At 51.2% G+C, this 21084-nt stretch overlaps 1 protein-coding gene across 1 annotated transcript; it reads right to left on the bottom strand.

The window, feature by feature from the left end:
- Window positions 1-303: 303 nt before the first annotated feature.
- TMEM143 (transmembrane protein 143) lies at window positions 304-20809 on the bottom strand. Its single transcript, XM_055312050.1, has 8 exons — window positions 20630-20809; window positions 20034-20274; window positions 18569-18673; window positions 9704-9898; window positions 8722-8852; window positions 7484-7763; window positions 2274-2463; window positions 304-1344 (listed from the first exon to the last, which is right to left on the bottom strand). Exons 1-8 carry the CDS (start codon window positions 20650-20652, stop codon window positions 1103-1105), a joined length of 1407 nt encoding a protein of 468 aa, XP_055168025.1. The 5' UTR covers window positions 20653-20809; the 3' UTR covers window positions 304-1102.
- Window positions 20810-21084: the final 275 nt, after the last annotated feature.

The following is a 21084-nucleotide window of genomic DNA, read 5'->3' as shown; positions in this document are numbered from 1 at the left end:
GTGCCTTTGTGCAGTAAACAATTTGCACAACTGCACGTGGCTGTCCTATCTCCCCGTTCATAACACCCAGTCTTTTGGGGAACTAGGGCCTCTTCTCAGGAACCAGGTCTTCTCTAAGATCCTCTTCTGTTACCCACCGCCAATCAATTTCACCAACTTCCAACCCAGTCTCTGCTTAGGACTACAGCTTTCTCTGCCTAGGCCCCACCCAAATGCCTTCAGCAAGACGGAGTCTTCTTTCCAGGATTCTGATGCTTTCCTTCTCTCTGACCCCTGCAGGTACCCGACTCATTCAGATTTATTAAACATGATTTATTCCTTTGGGAGAGGGGACAGGGGAGAAATTGACAGACCAATAAATATTGCACAGGTCACTGGTAGAAGATCCAGACCGAGGTAGTTTCTGCAGAAAGAGTGAGGGGCCTGGGCAGGGAAGGCACCTGAGGTTGTTGGGGCCTGAGTGGACATGAGTCTTGAAGTGAGGATGGTCTCTGGTTCCTCCTGACCCACGGCCGTGTGCCTGACACAAGGCTCCCAACCCCTTGAGCCTGGACCAGCTGATCAGCAGTTGACCTGCCTTTTGAGCAGCGGTAATTGACAGAAAGATTAGGTTTCCTTTAGACGTTCTGATTGGTTGCTCCTATGCAGCGACAACTGGCAGCCTCGGATGGAGTGCCCAGCAGCTGTCATTGGCAGTTGGCCAGAGAGCTGGGCTGACCCGCTCCCATTGGCTGCAGACTGGGGCTCCGCCTTGGTGGACGCGTTGGGCATCTTGCCCGGAGCGGGCTAAAAAGACAGTGATCTACGGCCTCGGGAGAGTACAGTTCAACAGCGGTGCCTGGTGGTTTGCAGCACCGAACGGCTGTGATTGGCTGACACTCCTCCTCAGCCGAACTCTGGGACTAAGGGGTGGCCTAGAAGCAGAGCCAAGAAGCTCCGATTGGCTGTTCAGGGGCGCCTAGCAACTGTAGGCTGCCTCAATCGCTGGCCAGTAACGGAAGTGACTGCCATTGGTAAGTGGAAGTTGGGGCGGGGCGAAGCATGGTAGCTTTGATTGACAGCTTATCGTGGAGGAGGCGGGGCTTAGCCCCTCACCGGGTGGCTAGGCCAGGCTGGGCGGAGGTTTCCCTCCAGGCTCCTCACTGCTAGGTGCCGGCTGGGGGGCCTCGGAAATGACCGTAGGCAACGGGTCTAGCTTGGGGAGACCCGGGGGTGGGAACATCCCAATGCTGGGGGTCAGGGCTTGCAGGTGGGCCAGGGCCCGAGTTCCGTTGAAGGCCACGGCACAGCCTGACTGGGCCAGGAGCCAGTTCTCTACCTCCGACTGGAGCCACTGGGAGGTCTCTACAGGGAAAGAAGAGATGTGAGGAGGTGATCGGGGCCTGGGAGGGCCTGGGAGGGCCAGGAAGGGCCAGCAGGGAGGGCACAGGGCAAGGAACATGAGGGTCTGGGTTTGGGAGAAGCCTAGGGGTATGCTTGAGGTTAGCAGGGAAGTAGGACATGGCCTAGGAGAGGGTCCAGCTCTGGGGCTCTCATCTAAGGACATCAGGGACTCTTGTTCCAGATGGAGGTTTCTGTTGGCAGGTGGCTCAGCATTTTAGCGCTGCCTTCAACTCAGGGTGTGATCCTGGAGACCCGGGATCGAGTCCCACATTGGGTTCCCTGCATGGAGCCTGCTTCTCCCTCTGCCTGTGTCTCTGCCTTTCTGTTTCTCTGTGTCTCTCATGAATAAATAAATAAAATTCTTAAAAAAGAAAAAGAAAAGGAGAAATCCTGAGGCTCACATAGGGAGGGGACAAGAGTCTCTTTTGGAAGAAGCACTAGGGAAGTCTCCAGCACAGGAGGGCATGCCACACCAGGAGTCTGATGATCCAAGACCCTTTTCAGGATAAGATCAGGATAGGGAGGTCACTGCAAGGAGGGACAAGGTCTATCAATATCTGAAGCAGAGTTGGGGGAGACGTCTCATCTGCTGCCCACCGAGGTCATCTCAGAAATATGGTCAGATTCACCAGTGGAAGCTGGGAGTGCTGGGCCTGCAGCATGGGGTTGGTGTCTCAATGGGGTGGGGGTCACTTGGGACTCAGTGAGGGGAAAGGGGAATGTCTTGACCTTGTAGGGACAGGATAGAGTCTGTTCCAGGTGGGGCCATGTCGATGCTGGGTTGAGATGGGATGGGGGCAGGGCAGCAAAGATGGGGGGGCAGTGGCGGGGCGGTACTTAGGGCAGGGCCATCTGGTGCAGGGCCCCAGGGCCCCAGGGCCAAGTCCTACCTTTAGACGGGCCGTGTGCGCCCCGGGGCAGCCGGGCCAAGAAGCTGTGTGCCAGCAGTGCCTCCTTGGCATGTTCATCCTGTGCCCGCAGGGCCAGGGCACTGAGCAGCTCCGAGTTATTGGAAGTGCTGCGGTAGTAGAGCATGTGTGCCAGCTCCAGCGCCTGCACACTGCGCCGCTGTCCGAACATCTGCAGGTGGGACAGCACCCACGGGCTCAGATGAGGAACTGGGTGGGAGGGGCAGCATCCCCTGGGACCCCATGCCCCCGCCCATACACCACTATCACCACCTCCCTACCCCCTACCCCAGTTACTCAATGCTGGACTGGTCCTTCCCATGGCCCTCCCCAGACCTCTTGGGTTCAGGTCCCCAGGACCGGGGCCTGGATATTTGTATTTTTAACACACACACAAACACACACATACACACACACACACCCTCTAACCCCAATGACTCTGAGGCCACCAACAGCTTTTAGCAATCGCTTCACTGGTTTGCTTATCTGAGCCAACTATTAATGGATTTGTTCAAGGATTTCCAGACGATTTGAGCCTTAGCCTTGGAACTTTCTGTTATGATTATTTTTTTAAGTCCTTATCTTTTAGACACATACTAAAGTATCTCCAGGCGATATGTTTAGGATTTGCTTCAAAATAACCCAGTGATGGGAGAGCAGGGGCTGTCTTTGGGTGAAACTCGATTGACTACAGAGAATTATAGATGCTGAATGGCTGGCTACCTGGGAGCTCACTGTGCTGTTCTATTCCTGCATTTGTTTGAAGTTTGCCATAATAAAAAGGTTTTAGGGATGCCTGGGTGGCTCAGTGGTGAGCATCTGCCTTCAGCTCAGGGCGTGATCCCGAGGGCCTGGGATTAAGTCCCACATCGGGCTCCCCTCAAGAAGCCTGCTTCTTCCTTGGCCTGTGTCTCTGCCTCTGTGTGTCTCTCATGAATAAATAAATAAAATCTTTAAAAAAATAAAAATAAATAAAAATAAAAAGATTTTAAATATTAAATTGTCAAGAGAAGTGTCAACAGAAAACAAATACTCCAAGCCTCTTAAGGGAAGGAGACTGGGGGAGGGGCAAGTCTGGGGCCCAGCTGCCTATTAATAGGTGGCCCCCTCCCCCACCCTTTGCCCCCTCACCTGGATCCCTTACCTCATCCTTGGTGTCCCTACGGAGGGAAAGGAGAGAGCTCACAGGTGCCCCCAGAGGCTCACACTAAACACCTTCATTCCAATTCTTCCATTCATCTACAAAATCAGTTCCAGCCTGCTGGGTCCTACAGTCAGGATGCCTGGGGGCAGGCCCAATTGTGCCCCCCCCCCCCCCGCCAGCTATGAGCCATTGGCTAAAACCTAAATCCTCAGGGGGCACTATCAGTGGAATGAGGTGGAGGATAGGAAAGGTTCCAGAAATCAACATGAGGTTTATGAGATGTTAGGCACTGTGCCAGGCCCATAACAGGCATTGCAACATGAGCCACTACGGAATATTTAGAATATTCATCTGTCCACACTCCAAGCTCAGTGCCATCTTTTAAAGGCACGGGCTACTTGCCCATCTTACATGGGAACCCAAGGTGAAATCGCTCAAATGACCTGCCCAGGACCGATGACATGGCTGTGTGTGCCTGTGCTCTGCCTTGTTACAGGCACTGCACGGTCAGTGTGTCCCTGCGTTGGAACCAATCACCAGCTCTTCCGTGGAAGGCGAGATGTGAGAAACCGCTGTTAGGGACCGTCTGGGATGAAACACACTGGGGTTTTGCATCTATTCCCGCCAGCTCGTGCAGTCGACTTCTCAGACATTAAGTGGGCTGGTCATGCCACTCCATGGCACAAAGAACAGGCCAGCCCTCTCTCCCTGGAGAGGACACAAGAGCTGCCACCTGGGTATTCCCTTCAACACCTACCATGGCCCCTCATCCCACCTCCTCGTCTACCAGTTCTCCCTTCTTGGGCTCCAGATCTGGGCCTCGCCATCTATCCCGTCACAGGCCAGACCTCTGGCAGCATTCTTGCTCTCAGTACGTAGGCCCTGTCCCCTCCTCTCCTACCTGCCTGGTGCATGGCCTCCTCCTGCCTCCATCTGCCCCTTCCAGTCTGTCTCCACACAGCCCCAGAGCTGACCCTGCTCTTCCTTTGCTCACAGCCCTGTCATGGCTCCCCAGTGCCCTCAGAGAGTCCACACTCCCTGGCCTGTTGCGTGGCCTGGCCCCTGAAGATTTCTCCCGCTCACCTCCTGCTCCTGCTCTCTGAATACAGCCCATGTTGATGAGCCAGTTTACCCAGAACATTACCCCAGGCTGCCCTCTCTCTCAGCCCAACCCAAGTCACCCCTGGTCTGTTCTTAGAAAATACTCACTGCCGCATTCTCAAGGTTCAGGGTGGACACTGTCCCACAGATGAACAACTGTGTTGGCAGGCTCCCGCAGGGGCCACTGCAACCTCTGTTAGACAGTCCATCTGCGTGCCCCGCACCTCGCCCTGCAGGGCAGGACCAGCCCTGACACATCTCTGGGATGCCTGCTTCTCAGCAACCCCAGGCCTGCTCTGTGCTCAGCCTGGGTATGACGGGAGCCCACAAGGGGCACCCCCCAGGCCCAAGAAGGCTGGGAAGTTTTCCTGGAGCCTCTGAGCTGAGGATAAAGAGTGAGCAGAGGATGGTCAGCCCAACCAGGAAGAAAGGACATTGAGGTCAGAGGGAATAGCATCTGCAAAGGGGAAAGCAGTGACGGGGAGCAGCAGAGTGGGCAGCAGGAGGGGGTGCTGGCAGTATATTTTGGTGGAGCTAGAGCACACTATTGTGTTGCACGAGGCTGGGGAAACAGGTTTCTGGGGCCAGGCTGCGAGCAAGGAGAGAGGCCGACTCTGGGGCCCTTGGGATGGGCTGGAGGGCTGGGCAGGACTGACAGGAAGGCTGGGAAGGCCTGGGCTGGGGCTAGGACAGAGGGAATGAGAGGGGCACAGAATTGGAACAGGAAGGACAGGCTGGGTACTAACAGACTGGGCGGCAGGGCAAGGGCCATCTCCTGGGGTCTAGCAGTGACTGGGCACACAGGGCATTCTACAGATAGAGAACCAGGATCAGGGTTGGGGTGGGGGCAGGGGGCTGCTGCTGGAGATGCCTGTAAGGGGCCCCCCAGGGGGGGGACTGCTCCTGAGTTGGCCAGCTCCAGGCAGAGTGGGGAGCCCCAGATCTAAGAGATGACAGAGAGCTGCCTGTGGAAACCACACAAATGGATCCTCTTTCATGGGGCAGAAAGAGGGATGGGTGTACTGCAGTGAAATCAGCGCCCAGGCATCTGATCTGAGACAGGGACAGGGACTCGGAAGAAGGGGGTGCAGGGAAGAAGAATCCTGGGCTCAGTGGGATGCAGTGTCCGTAGGAAGGGCTTAGGCACTCGTCGAGGGAGCAGGCAGGGACAGGGGTCTGGACACTGGGAGAAAAGCCTGCATCAGAGACAGATACCTGGGAGTGACTGACACACAGGAAGGAACAAGAGAATGTAGGAAGAAGGCTCAGAGGACCCACATTTAAGGATTGGAGCTTAGCCGCTTAGCCGGGAGCGTGGGAAAATATTTAATGGATGCACTCAATTAACTAGGGAACATGGTTTTACACTGGACCCTGCAGCGCTTGAGAGGCTCCACAGCCCCTTGGGGCCTCAGAGAGGTGGGACTCTGGGTGCCCTCCCAGACCAGCTGACACCCCTCACCAGCACCTCCAGGCCACTGGCCTCACAGAGCCTTTCATGGTTGCTACACTCCCTCTGTGCTCGTGACTCTTCCATGGCAACTGCTGTCCTGTGGATAAAGCCTAGGGTCCCTACTCTGCCATTCAAGTCCCTTGACACCCTCTGGGGCCTCACTTCTCCCCCCTGTACCCCGGACCCCAGCCCTGTGAGATTCCCCAAGCTCTGCTTGCTCAGCCCCTTCTCCACCAGAATCTTCCCCTTTCAAAGCTTCCTTTAAATCCCATCTGACCCCTAGGCCTCAGCAGGAGTTGCTATCTCCCCACTCCCAGCCCTGGACCCTCTCAGCCTGGCTATTATCTGTGGGACTTATTACCAGTCTTCCTAAGACCTCGCTGGGATGGCTGGAAATAGCTTGGAAACCAATGAGCCAGGGAGTGAATGATCAAGTACAATGGATGCCACATACCAATACACACCACTGGGGCCAGTGCCAGCCCTGGGGAGAATGGGTCATAAGCAGCCCCTCTGGGGCCCACTCAGCCTGGAGATAGCACACATGGCACAAGTGAGGTTTCAGCCCCCACCCTGTCCTCTCAGCCATGAATCCTTGGATGGTGAACAACCTGCACAACTGTATGAAGCAGCCAAATACTCACATGTAGCAGAATCAGGAAGGGAATGTGTTAAAAATATAGTTTCCTGGGACCCAGTCCCAGAGTTTCCTATTTAGTCCATTTGGGCTGGAGCTCAGGAGGCTGCATTTATAAAACAGCTCCCCTAGTGATAAAGAAACCCTGCCAGGATGAGGAAGCCCAGACTCAGAGAACAACAGCCCAGTTAGTAATAATAATAACAATAATAGTAATAATAATAATCATAGCTAACTCTCATATAGTACGTTTTGTACTATATGCCAGGCTCTGTTCTCAGCATCACATACATATTCATCCAGTTAATCCCCACAACAACTGTATGCTTTAAGTTCTTGTCATCCCCACTCTCCAGGTGTGGGAGCTGAAGCACAGAGAGGTTAAGTGGCCTGTTCAAGGTCACACAGCTAGAAGATAGAAGAGCTCCATTCAAACCCAGGCAGTCCAGTTCTAAAACAACTTCACCAATTTACTAAAACTGCCTCTAAAACAGGCACTTAATGGCTGGCTGTGAACACTCATACAGCGCCTACTGCACACCAGGCACTGTGCCCAGTGCTTTTCATGGCATCAGGAAAACAATCTTCGGGCATACAACCCTACAAGGCAGGTCTTACTCTTGTCTCCATTTTCCAGGTGAGGAAATGGAAGCACAGAGAGATCAAGAAGCCTGCCCAAGGTCATGTTGGGGTACACAAGGTAGAGAAGGAAGGGAAGGAGGGAGGGAGGGAGGGAGGGAAAGTAGGAATGACACGAAGCAGGAATAACACACGGAATAAAACTATAGGGTGGCCTGACCTTCTGGCCAAACACCCAGCAGCAGGGGCCCAGGGAGCACATTGGGTAGTCTGCTTACCTTGGAGGCCCGCAGGCCCATGAAAATAGCAAAGAGTAGTAGCAGCAGAGAGGTGGTCATCTTGAGGTCTGTCAGCACCACCATGCCCACGTTGACGAACAACGCCATGCCCGAGACAAAGAGCGTGAGGTTGAGCAGGGCACGCTGCATGGCGGATGTGCGCACCTTTAGCTCTGGCAGCAGCTGCTCCAGACCCTCCAACGGCGTGTCCTTGAAGCTCTTCAGCACCAGGTGCCCCCGCTTCGTTCGGGCTGCCAGAACCACCCGCTTAAAGTACCTCCTGATGGACAAAGACGGGAGGTGGGGGTGGGGAAGTGTCAGGACCACCCCAGGGAGCCCCTCCAGCCCCAGGACACTCTCTCTACCTCTGTAGTCACGTGATCATTGCAAAGTCTACTTAATGGTGGTGGGAGGAACATACAAAGTAAACTAAGTGCCCAACAACAGGGCATCAGTTAAATAATGCAATCCCCTGTTACTGGACACAGAGGTTGCTTCTGGTTTCGTGTACTTGGTAAAGGAGAGCGAATAAAAAGCTTTTTGTTCTTTTTCAAATTCGGAGTCTACTTTTAATTTAGAGTGGCTGCTAGGAGCCAGGGCATGCTATTAAGCTCTGGAGAGACAGCAAGATGAGTCAGTCGCTGCCTTTGTGGAGCTTATAGTCCAGCGTGAGAGATAGATAATTAAACACACAGTCTGCAAGTATAAATATCTCCTTGGAATAGATTCTTGGAAGTGGAATTACTGAGGGGCATCTAGGGATATGAGGGGTTTGGGTTTTGTTTTGTTTTGTCTTTGGGTTGTTCTATTTTGTTTTGTTTTTTTGGATTCGTGACTATATCCGATAAATGGATTTCCAGAAAAGACTGGGTAATTTACAGGCCCAAGATATCCAGCTCTCCTGACCCTGCTCTGTATTAGAATAGCCTCTGTTAAAAATATGATGTTCATCAGAGTCCTTGCTGTGCCATTTTCTCAGAATGTGACCGTCCCTTTCTGAGCCTCAGCCGTCCTCATTTGGAAAACAAGAAGTATCCCTACCCTTTCTCTTCCCCCAGGCATTGTAGTTCTTATATTTCCCTGGGAAGAAAAGGCAGCATTTGGGTGATCTCCCCACCCCTTTCTTGACTTCCCTCACCAGGCCTCAGACACCCAAATCCAAACACTGACCTGTCAGTCCCCTCTCGACTCTAACCTTGCTCCCTCTCGCTGCAGCTGGGGAACAAGGGCTGCCTTACCTCTCTGTGGGGGGCGACCTGCTGAAGAAGCCACGTTTGGAGCCCACGCTGGACTTACGGGGCATCTGCCCAACTCGCTGGCCCAGGGCCCAGAACTGCATGTAGATATACTGATCCAAATTTATTGTCACCTGGTGAAGGAGACAAAGGAAGCAGAGGCAGCTGAGCATGGGCTGGGGTGAGAGTACAGGCTACTAGAATTAGATGCCCCACCCTTCAAGGATTTCTACTCCTCTCCAAGGCTTATCATCACCCAATGTCTAGGCAGGGTGGCCACATATAGTTGCTCATGTTGTATACTGCACAAAGCATACTATGCACGATGGCACCATTTACCTCATAGTCATTTTTATTACCACATTTCCGAAAATCTAAGAGGCTACTGATTTTAAGATACTCTATGACTTTTTAATTGAATAAATATGACCTGTCACACTGTGTAAGCTTAAGGTACATAACATGTTACTTTGATACATTTATATATTGTAATATGATCACCAATGTGGGATATTCCTTATTTTATGAAGCAACTAAAAAAGGGAAAATATTGCCAATTCAAACTTTGCCATACCACCACTTATAAGTCATATCCCAATTTCAGACAATAAAATATGACTTCAGAAAAAAAAAGTAAGTCTTAAAAAAAATCACTAAAATGGGGGACTTTGGAAGATTTTAGTATTTTTATTATAATTTTGTTGACTTTAAGGACAAAACGTTTTTGTATTATTTATTATTACAGTTTTCTGGCCGATGGTGTTAAGGTATCTGGGCCTAAGAAGCTTGGTATATTATGATACTTTTCCAACAGATGGCAGTACGGTGACTGGGAAAAAGGTGCCTTATTCGAATTAACCAAAAAATGCTCCATAGTCTCATGCTCTGTGCTCAGGACAACTCCCAGCAGCCTCTGCTTCCCAAAGGCTCCATCCCTACCCCAAGGCCTCCCAGGAGTTTTGGTTCTCCCCTGGAAGACAGGCACCTGGACCTCATCCTGAGGGTGATGGACCACCAGAGCGTAGGCCAGAGTGTCCTCAGAGAGTGGGGAGAAGTTAGCCTGGGCCAGCAGGGGCTCCAGGGCCTGAAGCACTTCCTGCTCATTGGACAGACGCTGGGGGTCCGTAAGCGAAGGCTGGTCGAGGGTCTCCCTGTCGGGGTTGATGGGGTCATACAAGGCCTGAGGAGAGAGTCAGAGGGAAGAAAACTGGGCTAGTGCACAGCATGAGGGACTGTCCCTGGCCCATACTTTAGGTAACAGGGTGCCCCGGGGCTTGTATTGGGTCCTCTCCCCGTTCCTCTCTTCCAGCTCACTTTGAGTCACCTCATTAAAACATCACTCTGGGCATCTCTGGGTATCATCTCTTTGCGGCTTTGCATCTCTAGCCCAGACCCAGGCTCCAGGTTCCAGACCTAATATCCAGTACTGGGGCATGAGCATCTATCTATCCTCCTCCTCTCCCCAGTCACGGAGGGGAAGGGGATACACAGGAAGGCATGGAGAGAATGAGTTTCCCAGCCTCCCTTGAGTCTGGATGTGGCCAGAAGATTTGTCTCATCCAGCTGAAAACACCACTTTGCCCACAGCTTGATTTTGACCACAGGGAGGTGAAGGAAATGTTCTAAGGAACGGCACCGCAACACAATGGAGGGACCCTGGGTCCTAGAACAGCCTCATGTGGAACCCTGGCCCACTTACCACAGGACCGTCAGGTGGGAGAGAAATAATCCTCCACTTCCTTTAAACCATCATGTGGTGAGATCTGCTTGTTATAGCAGCTAAGCCTTTATGCTGACTCATGCAAACTCTCTGGTTGACATTTCTCTTTGGATGTCAATCACCTCAAAGCCAGCAAGTTGAGCCACAGGTCACATCCCCCTGTCCCCATCTTCCAATAAAAACGCCATTCAGGGATTCTTCTCTCATAGTCAACAATCTCTTTCACCCCTTCCCTATTGGAAACAGCATCTCACATCCAACATGACCCAAGGAGAATGCTCCATTTCTTCCTCTCCTTCCTCCACCTCTCATTTCAGGAAACAGCACTACCCAATTCTACAGATGCTCTCATCAGAGATCTCAGAGGCACCCTTTTTTTTTTTTAAAGACTTTATTTATTCATGAGAGACACAGAGAGAGGGGCAGAGACATAGGCAGAGGGAGAAACAGGCTCCATGCAGGGAGCCCATTGTGGGACTTGATCCTGAGACTCTGGGATCACGCCCTGAGCCCAAGGCAGAGACTCAACCACTGAGCCACCCAGGTGTCCCATGGAGGCATCTTTGATTCCTTCCTTCTCTTCACTACCTGCCCTCCCCACCATCCAATCCTTTAGCAAGTTCACTGGCTAGAACCCCTGAGTCACCCTTGAGTCCATCATCCCCACCCTCCGTCTCCATGGCCACCTTCTCATCCGGCCACCTTCTCCTCCTACCTCAACAATCATGTTGGGCTTCTGTTCTCCCTGCTTCTTCTCTGGCCACTTCTAAAGCACTCTCCATAAAACTGCTACAAAGAGCTCATTTAGACTAGAAACAGATCCCACACCCTCTCCCCACAGTGGCTCCCTGCTGCAATTGTCCCACCACCTTCAAGGTCGCCCACAAAAGGGGCTCCGCCCCACCCACCTCATCTTATGTACCTACCACTCCCCCCACACAATACATACAAGAATTGTTGACTCAGGGTCACCTGAAGGGCTCAGTGGTTGAGCAACATCTGCCTTTGTCCTGATCCCGGGGTCCTGGGATCGAGTCCCGCATCAGGTTCCCTGCAGGGAGCCTGCTTCTCCCTCTGCCTGTGTCTCTGCCTCTCTCTGTGTCTCTCATGAATGAATGAATGAATGAATGAATGAATAAATAAATAAATGAATGAATGAATGAATAAATAAATATTTTTAAACAATTGTTGACTCAGTGAATGAATAAGGCAGTGAGTTTCTGGGTGCTTGGCCTCTGCTTGTCTCAGGATGACAGATGACTTGACCCAGACCATACAGTGAGCCTCACAGGGATGTCACTGACCCAGAAAACAAGCCCATTAACAAGCACATAAACAAGCCTGTCTCTCAGGAGAGGTAGCCTGAAGGAGGAACTTGTCTAGGCTAGGTACAATTTTGAATTGAAGGAAAGAGGTACTCCAAGTGGGAGGAACACCCTTAGCAAAAGTTTGGAGGTGGGAAGGCCCAGGGCCGTGGAAACAACCGAGCAGGACAGCCAAGCCTAGCAAATTCCCTACTTCTTCTTCTTCTACTTTTTTTTTTTAAGATTTTATTTATTCATGAGAGACACACAGAGAGAGGCAGAGACATAGGCAGAGGGAGAAGCAGGCTCCCTGAAGGGAACCCAATGCAGGACTCGATCCTGGGACTCCGGAATCATGCCCTGAGCCAAAGGCAGATGCTCAACCACTGAGCCACCCAGGTGCCCTGCAAATCCCCTTCTGAAGGAGCTCCCAGGGCCGGGGAATGCTGCCTGGAGGACGGACTCCAGCCGAGAACAACGACCTGTGCCAGAAGTCCTTCAGGTCCCACAGGCCAAGTTCTCAGACTCACAGAGTGACCTTGAGAAATTCTACTTCCAGGACTGAGCTGTAGTTTGAGAGGGAGGGAAGCTCAGAGCTGGAGGAGAGAGAAATCTGCATTCATCAGGCATCCGCTGCGAGCCAGATTCTCTTCTGGGCATTTCACATCCACCTGTGCCCAGGACTCCGGGCCAGAAACCTGGATATCACAGGTGACCCCTGTTGCTCCTTTCCCCCACACAACGAGTTCTGCTGATTCTATTGTCCAAAGTGGATCGCCACTTTGCCCCCTAGCCCTGCCCCATCCACACCACCATCTCCTCCTCCTGCCCGGATAAGTCTAACGGCCTTCTCAATGATCTCCCCAAATCCCCTCACCCCCAACAATCTGTTTTCCACACAGCAGCCAAGATTCTATCAAACCATAACAACAGCAATAATAAATGATAGTGCACGTTTATATAGTGTCAGGGACTGTGTGAAACAGGTATACACGGTCTCACCATGTGACAATGGTACTTTTGTTATCCTCATTTACAGATGTGGGACCTGAGGCACAGAGAGGTTAAGTAATTGCCCAAGGTCACACAGCCAGGAAGTGGCATACTGGGAATTACACATCTAACCATGTTGATCTCCTGCTAAAATCATTCCAAGGCTCCTACTGCCCTGATGAAGTAGGACCATGCTCTGTTCCATGTCCTTCAAGGCTTCTGAGGACCTAACACCACAATCCCCCTTGGTGGCTCAACACCAGCCACACTGGTGTAAGTTCCTCCAGGCAGAGGGACATTGCACCAGCTGTTAAGAAACTCTCCGGGCCCCTTTCCCTTTCCACTACTGAAATCCTATTCTTCTACAATATTCCACCTCCCTTATCACTCTCAAAAAACCTTCCTCTGCTCTTTAGGCTGAGCAGAGCTGCCTTGTGAGGTTGGGCAGAGTGTATACTGCACAACGGTGCCAGATCTAATAAGTACCATTTTAGATGCTGCAGACATATACATTTATCCTAACAGTCACCCTTTCAGATGGAAATAAAGATTATAGAGCAGCAACCATCCAACAGAACAATGATAGAAACATCTAGATCTGCACCATCCAATAGCTTACCGCTGGTCACAAGTGGCTACTGGGTACTTGAAATAGGGTGAATACAATGGAAGAATGGAATTTCTGAATTTTATTTAATTTTAATGATCTCAAATTTAAACAGCCGCATGTGGATAGCAACTACCATAAGACACCGCAGCATCAGAAGAGGGCGAGGGGCACGTTTTTTCAATTTGCACACAGTTCCGTACAGAAACCAAGGTCAGCTTTGTTATCTGCTGGCAACAAACCATGCCCAGTGAGTTCACTGTCTGAATCCATCTGCTCATCAGAGGAGAGTGTCTGACTCACAACTGTCCCCACCACCCAAGCTCAGCTGCCTGAGGGCAAAGTACAGGCCTGAATTTGCTGCTGATGTCATTCATGAACTCTGGACTTACACGCCAAGAGCCCACTCAGTGCTTGCCCGCAGATGTCTGACAGGCCTCTTGACACTTCCATGCAGGCATCTAATGGACATCCTCTCAAACCCACTACATCCCAAACTGGGGTCCCGACACTCCTCCCCAGACCTGCTTCTCCCACCACCCTATCCAGCTCAGGAGAGGCCAAGTCCATCCTTCTAGGTGCTTAGGCCCAAAGCCTGGGCTCCTCTATTTCTCACACATTGAATCAATTAGCAAATCCTGATGGCCCCACATTGAAAACAGATCCAGAATCTGACCATTTCTCACCACCACCCTCTCATACCCCACTTACTCCAGGCCTGAGCTACCCTCACCCCCTGGACTGTTGTGATGGCCAGACCACTGATCTCCCTGTTCCCATTCAGCAGCCCCAACCCAATCTATTCCTCAGGCAGCCACCAGAGGGCACCTATTGTCACTGAAGTCGGTTCACAGCTCTCTGCCCAGAGCCCTCTGGTGGCTTCCACCTCACTCAGAGTCAAAGTCCTCACTGTCCCCAGGAGGCTCCACAGGATCTGGGCCCCAGGCCCATCTCTGCCCTCATTTCTAGCTGTCTTCCCATTGCTCACTCAGCCTCTTTGCTGTTTCTCCTACACACCATGCACACTCCTGCCACAGGGCCTTTGCGCTTACTGTTCCTGCAGATCTCATAGCTCATTCTTGCCTCCTCCTGGTCTCTGCTCAAATGTCACCCCCTCAGTGAGCCCTTCCCTGACGATTCTACCTAAAGTTACAAAACATTCCTGCTTTCTTTTTCTTCTTAATTAGGGTTACCAGATTTAGCAAAAATAAATAAATAGATAGATAAATAAAATAAAATAAAATAAAATAAAATAAAATAAAATCAGTACACCAAGTTAGATTTGATTTCCAGATCAACAACCAACAATTTTTTTGGTTTAAGTACATCCCATGCAATATCTGAGGGCTGTATGATATAGGACATAATTATACTACAAAATAAATTATTCATAGCTTATCTGAAATTCAAATTTAACTGGATGCAGAGGGTTGAACGGTGTCCTCTAAAAATTCATGTCTCCTCAGAACCTCAGAATATGACCTCATTTGGAAATAGGGTCTTTGCAGGTCTAATTAGGTAAGAATCCAAGGATGAGATCATCCTGGATTAAGGTGGGCCCTAAATCCTATGAGAGTGTCCTTTATAAGAGACGGAGAAGGACATGCAGAGTAGCAGAAGAAGGTGATGACAAGATAGGAGACAGAGATTGAACTATTGTTTCTATCAGCTAAGGAAGGCCAAGGACAGCGGCAACCATGAGCTAGGAGAGGGGCACGGGGACAGTCCCCCCGCAGAGCCTCCACAAGAAATGAATCCTGCCCACACTTTGATTTCAGACTTCTGGCCTCATGAACTCTGAAAGAACAAATTTCTGCTGTTTGAAGCCATTCAGGTTATGATAATCTGTTATGGCAGCAGTCGGAAAGGAATAAACTGGGTGTTCTCTACTTTATCTGGCAATCTTATCACTAGAATGTGATCCCATGAGGCAGAGATACACATCTGTCAGGCTCACCACTATGTCTTGGGACCTGGAACAATTTGGAGGACACAGTAGGTGCTCAATAAATGCCCACGGAGGGGCACCTCGGTGGCTCAGTCAGTTGAGTGTCAGACTCTTGGTTTCCACTTGGGTAGTGATCTCAGCGTTGTGGGGTCGAGCCCCATGTTGAGCTCTGTGCTGAGCCTAGAGCCTGCTTGGGATTCTCTCTCCATCTCCCTCTGCTCCTCTCTCTATTGACTCTCTTTCTTATCAATCAATCAATCTTTAAAATACATACATACATACCCACTGAATGAATTCAATGATAAACAAGGCAAAGGAGGTGCAGAGAGAGGTCACCTGCCAAGGTCACTAGCGTAGCTCATAAACAATGAAGTCTTTTCTGCACAATGAAGTCTTTTCTGAAATTCTTTTCCTGCACAAGGCAGTTTCCTCAAGGGACTTAGGTCACCAGTAAGGGTCCCCTATGGTGTCTCACCTGCCTCTGCTTCTACCCTGCTTTTTTCCTCTTAGCGTCTCAGTTTAAATAAGACCTCCTGCCTTAGTGGGAATAATCTTCACTGTATATGTATTCTGTGTCTCTACATATTAAATGTTTATAGAATAAAATGATAGATTTTTTTTAAGATTTTATTTATTTATTCATGAAAGACACAGAGACAGAGAGAGAGAGAGAGAGGCAGAGACACAGGCAGAGGGAGAAGCAGGCTCCATGCAGGGAGCCTGACGTGGGACTCGATCCCGGGTCTCCAGGATCACACCCTGGGCTGAAGGCGGCGCTAAACCACTGAGCCACCAGGCTGCCCAAAATGATAGATTTCTAAGTAACATTTTTTAAAAGCTCTGCCTTGGGGTTCCTGGCTGGCTTGGTTGGTTAAGCGTCTGCCTTTGGCTCAAACCATGATCCCCGGGTCCTGGGATCTAGCCCCACATCAGGCTCCCTGCTCAGAGGGGAGCCTGCTTCTCCCTCTGTCTATGTCTCTGCCTCTCTCTATGTGTGTATCTTATGATACAATAAATAAATGAAATCTTTAAAAAAAAAAATAAATAAACAAAAGCCCTGCCTCTCCTGGACCCCAGGCTAGGGCTCAGAGGCAGTCAGACACGGGTGCAAATTCTGGCCCCAGCCGGCCTTCCCAGAGCCTCAGTATCTGTCTCTGCAAATGGAACTAACGGCAGCTCCCTCTCCAGGCCACAGGAATAAGTCCAGGAGCCTGACCCAGGGTGAGTGCTTAGCAACAGGGGTTGTTGTTGTTACTATTCAAAGCAAAGAGGGAACGCACAGGAGGGCAGTGGCGGTGTGCAGTAAAGGGTTGACTAGAAGGCCTGGGTTGTCCAAACCCTGAACATTCCAAAGGACCGGCCCTTGACTGGCTCCTAAGATAACTATCTAAGCCCTTGGAAATGTGCTTGATAAGAATCTTTGGTTTTACCTGGGGCCTTGGGCCACAGCAGCTAGTCTAGGCTAACAATGGGATTTATGGTGGGACCTTGGGCCAGGAAGTAGCCGTCTGATCTCTGGAGGGGCGCTGGTGACTGAGCAGCTAAAGTCAGCCACACAAACGCTGACCGACCCTCAATAAAGATCCTGGACACCAGGTGGGGTGCGCAGCTGGATTGTGGGTTCATGCCTCACACTGAGTGCAGAGATTACTTAAAAATAAAATCTTAAAAAAAAAGTCCTGGACACTAGGGCTTCAGTGAGTTTCCCTGGGCAATACTCCATGCATGCTGGCACACCTCACTGACAAGAGAACTAAGTGTCATCTTGCAAGACTCCTCTAAGAGAGACAACAGGAAGCTTGCCTGGCCTCTCCTGGACCCCATTTCCTGGCCTTTTTCCTTTACTAATTTTGTTCACTATCCTTTTGTTGTAATAAACTATTACTGTGAGCATTACAGCTTTTCTGAGCTCTGTGAGTCCTGCACAGAAAATCACTGAGGCTGATCACTGATCCGACACAGCCAGGATCCCAAGAGGGGAAGGAGGATGTGGAGAATGTGGCTTGCCAACATTACTCTTTCCTGGGGTTCCACTTCTCTTTCTGGCTGCTCCTTGGCTGTCCCCCTCACGGGTTCCAGTTCCCCTTCCTGATCTCAAGGCTAGCATGTCCCAGGGCTCAGCTAATTCCCCTGATGATCTCATTTAGTACCGTTTATATGCTCCCAGGGGCTGCTGCTCAGCCCAGACCCCTCCCACGACCTCCAGAACCCCTATTAGCCGCCATCTCTCCACCTGGCTGTCTAATAAGCATCTCAGGTTCCCAAGTGCAAAACTGAGCTCACGTCTTCCCCACAGATCTGCCTCCCGCCCCCGCCATGTCTTCCACATCTCAGCAAATGGCAGTTCCATTCTTCCAGAGGAGCAGGCCCTAACTGCTGGAGGCACCCCCTGACTTCTTCCTTTCCCTCATTGCCCTCCCGCACAGCCAAATGCTGATCCCTTCCAACCATTACCAGCGTCTGACCGCTTTTCCCCACTTCCACTGCTATTACTCTTGCTGGGGCTGCCATTATCCCTCACCTGGACAAACATAATTGACTCTGAATAGATCTCCCTGCCTCTGACAGTCTGTTCCAGAAGGTTCCTATTAACACCTAAATCAGCACACATCCCTCCTCTGCACAGAGCTCTCCTGTGGCTCTCAGCTAACTTAAAGTCAAAGCGGAGTCCTCACCACTGCCCACAGGGCCAGACAACAGTGTACCCTCAATCCCTCTCTCCCTCACTCACACCCCTCCAGCCACAGTGCTCCCTTCCCCATTCTTCCAACTCTCCATATGTACCCCAGGGCCTTTGCATTCGCTTTTCCCTCCACCTGAAATGTGCCTACCTCCCCCACCCCCACCCCTGTCACCAGATATCCATTGGGTTCTGTCCTTACTCAGGTCTTAAATCACCTGTCACCTCCTCAGAGAAGCCTTCCCTGATCACCCTAAAACAAGCCCTCATGTCATCCTGCTCTATCCTGCTACTATGCTCCATTGCTCTTCACAGCACTTATGGCTCTGGGGCATTCCATTTTATATCTATCTATCTATCTATCTATCTATCTATCTATCTATCTATCTATCTACCTACCTACCTACCTACCTACCTACCTACCTATCTCCCCAACCGGGTGCCTGCTTCACAAGGACGTGGCTTCATCTGTTCCACTTACTGCTGCATCCCCCATGCTTAAAAGAGGGCCGGGTTCCAAGTAGACGCTCAGAAGATTTTTACTGAATGAATGGATAAGCTAACAAGCACATCAAGGTTCAAGGGGCCTGGTCCTCACCTGCAGCCGGGCCAGGGTGTGGTGGTAGTGGAACAAGGTGCAGAAGTCCACGTGGGCTGCAAAATCCTCCAAAGCTGCCTTCTCCGCAGGGCTGGAGTGGAATTCCTGTTACCTCAGGAAGCAAAACTTCTCTTTAGACTTCTTTCCCCCTCCTTTTGGGGAGGATTTCTTTCTCTGGCAGTCCATATGCCCGAGGCTTTTTAAGATCTTGTTTTGCTTGGGGTGGGGGACAGCCAATTTTACTGACCAAGAAACTGAGCCAGCCCAGTGTAGCAGAAAACAGACAATGGAAAGAGCTAGAAGATCAAGTTCCCACTTTGACACTCACTCGCTGACATTCACACAATGCTTATTGTGTACCAGCCTCTGTTTGTTGGCATATTTTTCTCCAGAGGCTGTACAGAGATGGAATTATCACACCCACTTTTCAGAAAGAGAAACTGAGGCTCAGGGGAAGTCGCTTGCTGAGGGCCACAATGTTTGTATAAAGAGAAGCTGAGACTCTAATCCAGACCTACCTGACTCCAGAACACACATATTTAATCGCCTCTTTATGCTTCCCATCTTGGTGCTCTAAGTGAATGTCTTCATCTCTCTGGACCTCTCCCCTTATCAGCAACAGAGGATCATACCCTCTTTCTCAGAGAGTGATGGTGAGAATTTGATGCAATTCTGTGTTCATATACATACCTGTGTGTTTGTGTATGTGTGTCAATATCTACGTGTGTGCTTGTGGATAAAGTCTAGCACAGGTCTTACTTAGTACATACAGAGGTGGTCAATAAATGATTTTTAAAGGAACAATAATCCTCAATAATGACAAGTAGGATGATGATAGTCGGTTAAGAGCTTAGCTCTGGTGTCAGATCATGACTTTCAGAGTAGAGCAGGTGCCTAACGCCTCATCAGAGACCATAGTTGCTGCCTTCCTCTGGAGTCAGACCATTTGTGTTCTAACTTGGGCCACAACAACATGGCCTTGAGTAAGTAACTTTCTTTCTCCTCTTGCTTCAGTCACCTCATTTGTAAAATGGGAACAATAGTAGTCTCTCTCTTACTGCGTTGTTCTGAAGATTCAACAAGGCATGGAAAATGCTTAGCACTGTGCCATACAATAAGAGCTCAAACAATGTGATAATTATGATTACATCTTCGCTGGCATAATTATTACTAAGTAGTAGTAATAGTTATGATAAGAATAATTATTCTGCCATTTTGCAGAGACAAAACCATGCCCCAGAGAGGGTTGTTCAAGCTCCCAGAACAAATCCAGAATTGCTGCTACATCAGCATCTCACAGGTCTGTCCCTGCAGTCCAACGCCACGCCCACCTGGGAGAAGAGGAAAAGGAACTACAACTCCCAGGAGGCACCGGAACAGCCTTCTATAGCACGCAGGGCTGTGCCGCCGCGATGCCTGCCGGGAGTCGTAGTCCCCCGGCTTTTGGACCCGGGACCGGAGGTACCTGTATTAGGAGGCGGAGCAGCTGCTCCTTGGAGAACGGGATGAACCGCTCGCGGTACTGCTGGGCCCAGTCTCGGGGCTCCGTGGGGTTCCACATCTTGCGGTACTCCCCCATCTTGGTCGCCAGTGACGACAGGGCCCGGGGGGGCCCGGGGAGCGTGGGCAACAGGGACCATACTCGGACCCTGGATTCCCAGACCCCCCGGGTCACATGCAGCATGGCCAGACCCTTCCCCTGGAGCCTGAACGAGGGAAAAGGACAAGGGTCAAAGGCCATTTAAAGGAAACGCACCCTCTCCACCTCCAGGGGCTGTCCCTGCCCCGGGCAGGGCGCCGAGCCCATCTGCCCATCTTGCAGCCCGTCTTGCCTTGGTGCCCTCCCACAATGCTCATTTTGGCCGGCGCCCCAAGCAGGGGTCATTAGTCTTGAATCCTGGGGCGTTTTTCGGGCCCAGAGACCCTGCAGTGGTACAATGGGCTTCTGAGGGGTCTAGGCGGCAGGTGGATCTGAGGAGCATAGGAGATGGTCGGAAAGACTACCTAGGGGGTGCAAGGCGGCCCTCCCCCGGCCATGCAAACCTCCGCCCTCTCCCTCACCTTAGCCAACGCTCGACTGTCATTGAGCCTCCTGCGCATGTGTAGGAAGGCGTCCTGGGTCCCTAAGGTTCGGCTTCAGCCTGCAGTAAGACGCATGCGCGCAAAGCCTGGGTCACCGAACGCCATCTTTCCCCTAACGCGCTGTCTCAACTGCGCGTGCGCAATCTTCCAGCCTTTCTTCTCTCCCCTTGTTTGAGCGCAGCGCATGCGCTGCGGAAGTGTCTCCTCGTCCGCGAGCTTCAAAGGGAAGGGGGCGGAGCGGGCGCGAGACTCCCGGGAGGACTGGAGCGGGGCAGAGCTCCCGCGCGCAGCCAGCCAACGGCGGGCGGCCCAACGTCCGCTGAGGCCACGCCCCCACTCGTGTCAGCTCCCGAGTAGGCGGGGAAAGGGCGGGGCGGGACTTGGACGCAGCCAATCATCTGTGGAGGAGCGAAAAGGCGGGAAAAAGCGGAACC

The sequence above is a fragment of the Nyctereutes procyonoides genome, unplaced genomic scaffold (genome assembly GCF_905146905.1).
Source record: "Nyctereutes procyonoides isolate TBG_1078 unplaced genomic scaffold, NYPRO_anot_genome, whole genome shotgun sequence".
Lineage (NCBI taxonomy): Eukaryota > Metazoa > Chordata > Mammalia > Carnivora > Canidae > Nyctereutes > Nyctereutes procyonoides.
Note: the sequence above shows the minus strand (reverse complement) of the source record. Positions and strands in the feature narration are given on the sequence as shown.

What these genes read in the sequence shown, in the direction of transcription:
- TMEM143 (XM_055312050.1), bottom strand. Translation starts at nt 20,652, where the DNA reads ATGACAGTCGAGCGTTGGCTAAG. An exon ending in ACAGTCGAGCGTTGGCTAAG is followed by an intron (nt 20,275 to 20,629) that starts GTGAGGGAGAGG and finishes TCCCTCGTTCAG; the next exon opens with GCTCCAGGGGAAGGGTCTGG. An exon ending in AGGTCGCCCCCCACAGAGAG is followed by an intron (nt 7,764 to 8,721) that starts GTAAGGCAGCCC and finishes TTTGTCCATCAG; the next exon opens with GAGGTACTTTAAGCGGGTGG.